Source organism: Oncorhynchus clarkii, chromosome 19 (assembly GCF_045791955.1).
Source record: "Oncorhynchus clarkii lewisi isolate Uvic-CL-2024 chromosome 19, UVic_Ocla_1.0, whole genome shotgun sequence".
Classification (NCBI taxonomy): Eukaryota; Metazoa; Chordata; class Actinopteri; order Salmoniformes; family Salmonidae; genus Oncorhynchus; species Oncorhynchus clarkii.
This window is the reverse complement of record NC_092165.1, coordinates 3,901,549-3,904,048: the sequence shown is the minus strand read 5'-3', so window position 1 is coordinate 3,904,048 and position 2,500 is coordinate 3,901,549. Positions and strand designations below refer to the sequence as shown.

The window sequence follows — 2,500 nt, the reverse complement described above, 5'->3', positions numbered from 1 at the left end:
GAACATAAACCAACATGTTACCCAAACATGTTAACAACACAACACACCAAACGTAAACCAACATGTTAACAACACAACACACCGAACATAAACCAACATGTTACCCAAACATGTTAACAACACAACACACCAAACGTAAACCAACATGTTAACAACACAACACACCAAACGTAAACCAACATGTTAACAACACAACACACCAAACATAAACCAACATGTTAACAACACAACACACCGAACATAAACCAACATGTTACCCAAACATGTTAACAACACAACACACCAAACGTAAACCAACATGTTACCCTAACATGCTAACAACACACCAAACATAAACCAACATGTTACCCTAACATGCTAACAACACACCAAACATAAACCAACATGTTACCCAAACATGCTAACAACACACCAAACATAAACCAACATGTTACCCTAACATGCTAACAACACACCAAACATAAACCAACATGTTACCCAAACATGTTAACAACACACCAAACATAAACCAACATGTTACCCAAACATGTTAACAACACAACACACTGTACATAAACCAACATGTTACCCAAACATGCTAACAACACACCAAACATAAACCAACATGTTACCCAAACATGCTAACAACACAACACACCAAACGTAAACCAACATGTTACCCAAACATGCTAACAACACACCAAACATAAACCAACATGTTACCCAAACATGTTAACAACACACCAAACATAAACCAACATGTTACCCAAACATGTTAACAACACACCAAACATAAACCAACATGTTACCCAAACATGCTAACAACACACCAAACATAAACCAACATGTTACCCAAACATGTTAACAACACACCGAACATAAACCAACACGTTACCCAAACATGTTAACAACACAACACACCAAACGTAAACCAACATGTTACCCAAACATGCTAACAACACAACACACCAAACGTAAACCAACATGTTACCCAAACATGCTAACAACACACCAAACATAAACCAACATGTTACCCAAACATGTTAACAACACACCAAACATAAACCAACATGTTACCCAAACATGCTAACAACACACCGAACATAAACCAACACGTTACCCAAACATGTTAACAACACAACACACCGAACATAAACCAACACGTTACCCAAACATGTTAACAACACAACATACCAAACGTAAACCAACATGTTACCCAAACATGCTAACAACACAACACACCAAACGTAAACCAACATGTTACCCAAACATGCTAACAACACACCAAACATAAACCAACATGTTACCCAAACATGTTAACAACACACCAAACATAAACCAACATGTTACCCAAACATGCTAACAACACACCGAACATAAACCAACACGTTACCCAAACATGTTAACAACACAACACACCGAACATAAACCAACATGTTACCCAAACATGCTAACAACACAACACACCAAACGTAAACCAACATGTTACCCAAACATGCTAACAACACACCGAACATAAACCAACATGTTACCCAAACATGCTAACAACACACCAAACATTAACCAACATGTTACCCAAACATGTTAACAACACAACACACTGTACATAAACCAACATGTTACCCAAACATGCTAACAACACACGAAACATAAACCAACATGTTAACAACACAACACACCAAACATAAACCAACATGTTACCCAAACATGCTAACAACACACCAAACATAAACCAACATGTTACCCAAACATGCTAACAACACACCAAACATAAACCAACATGTTACCCAAACATGCTAACAACACAACACACCACACCAAACATCAACCAACACGTTACCCAAACATGCTAACAACACAACACACCACACCAAACATAAACCAACGCGTTACCCAAACATGCTAACAACACAACACAACACACCAAACATAAACCAACACGTTTAATTAACAAACAGGTGAACTACATCAAACATACTCCAACACGCTAACTACACACCAATGCATCAACACTTGTGTGTGTTCCAGACCCTGAGGAATGAGACGGTCCCCGGGCCAGAGAACTGCACCTCCCCAGCCCTCTGTTGGTGTTCCCAGGACCTCTGCTACACTCTGCATAACATCTCAGAGACCTACAACATACAGACATGTACGTACACAGTCAACAAACAGGAAACACTGTTCCCATGACAACTACCGTCTGTCTCCAGTGACCTTATACCCTGACTAGGGCCAATGGGGCTCTGGTCTAAAGTAGTGCACTATATAGGGAATAGGGCTCTGGTCTAAAGTAGTGCACTATATAGGGAACAGGGTTTCATAGGGCTCTGGTCTGAAGTAGTGTACTATATAGGGAATAGGGTTTCATAGGGCTCTGGTCTAAAGTAGTGCACTATATAGGGAATAGGGTTCCATAGGGCTCTGGTCTAAAGTAGTGTACTATATAGGGAATAGGGTTCCATAGGGTTCTGGTCTAAAGTAGTGCACTATATAGGGAATAGGGTTCCATAGGGTTCTGGTC

At 39.7% G+C, this 2,500-nt stretch overlaps 1 protein-coding gene across 1 annotated transcript in view; it reads left to right on the top strand.

Moving 5' to 3' along the window:
• LOC139375510 (sodium-dependent phosphate transport protein 2B-like) overlaps positions 1–2,500 on the top strand; it is a 38,956-nt gene that overhangs the window by 18,616 nt on the left and 17,840 nt on the right. Inside the window, exon 9 of the mRNA XM_071117343.1 lies at positions 2,008–2,128. Coding sequence (XP_070973444.1) covers positions 2,008–2,128 — 121 coding nt within the window. The remainder of the gene's footprint in view (positions 1–2,007; positions 2,129–2,500) is intronic.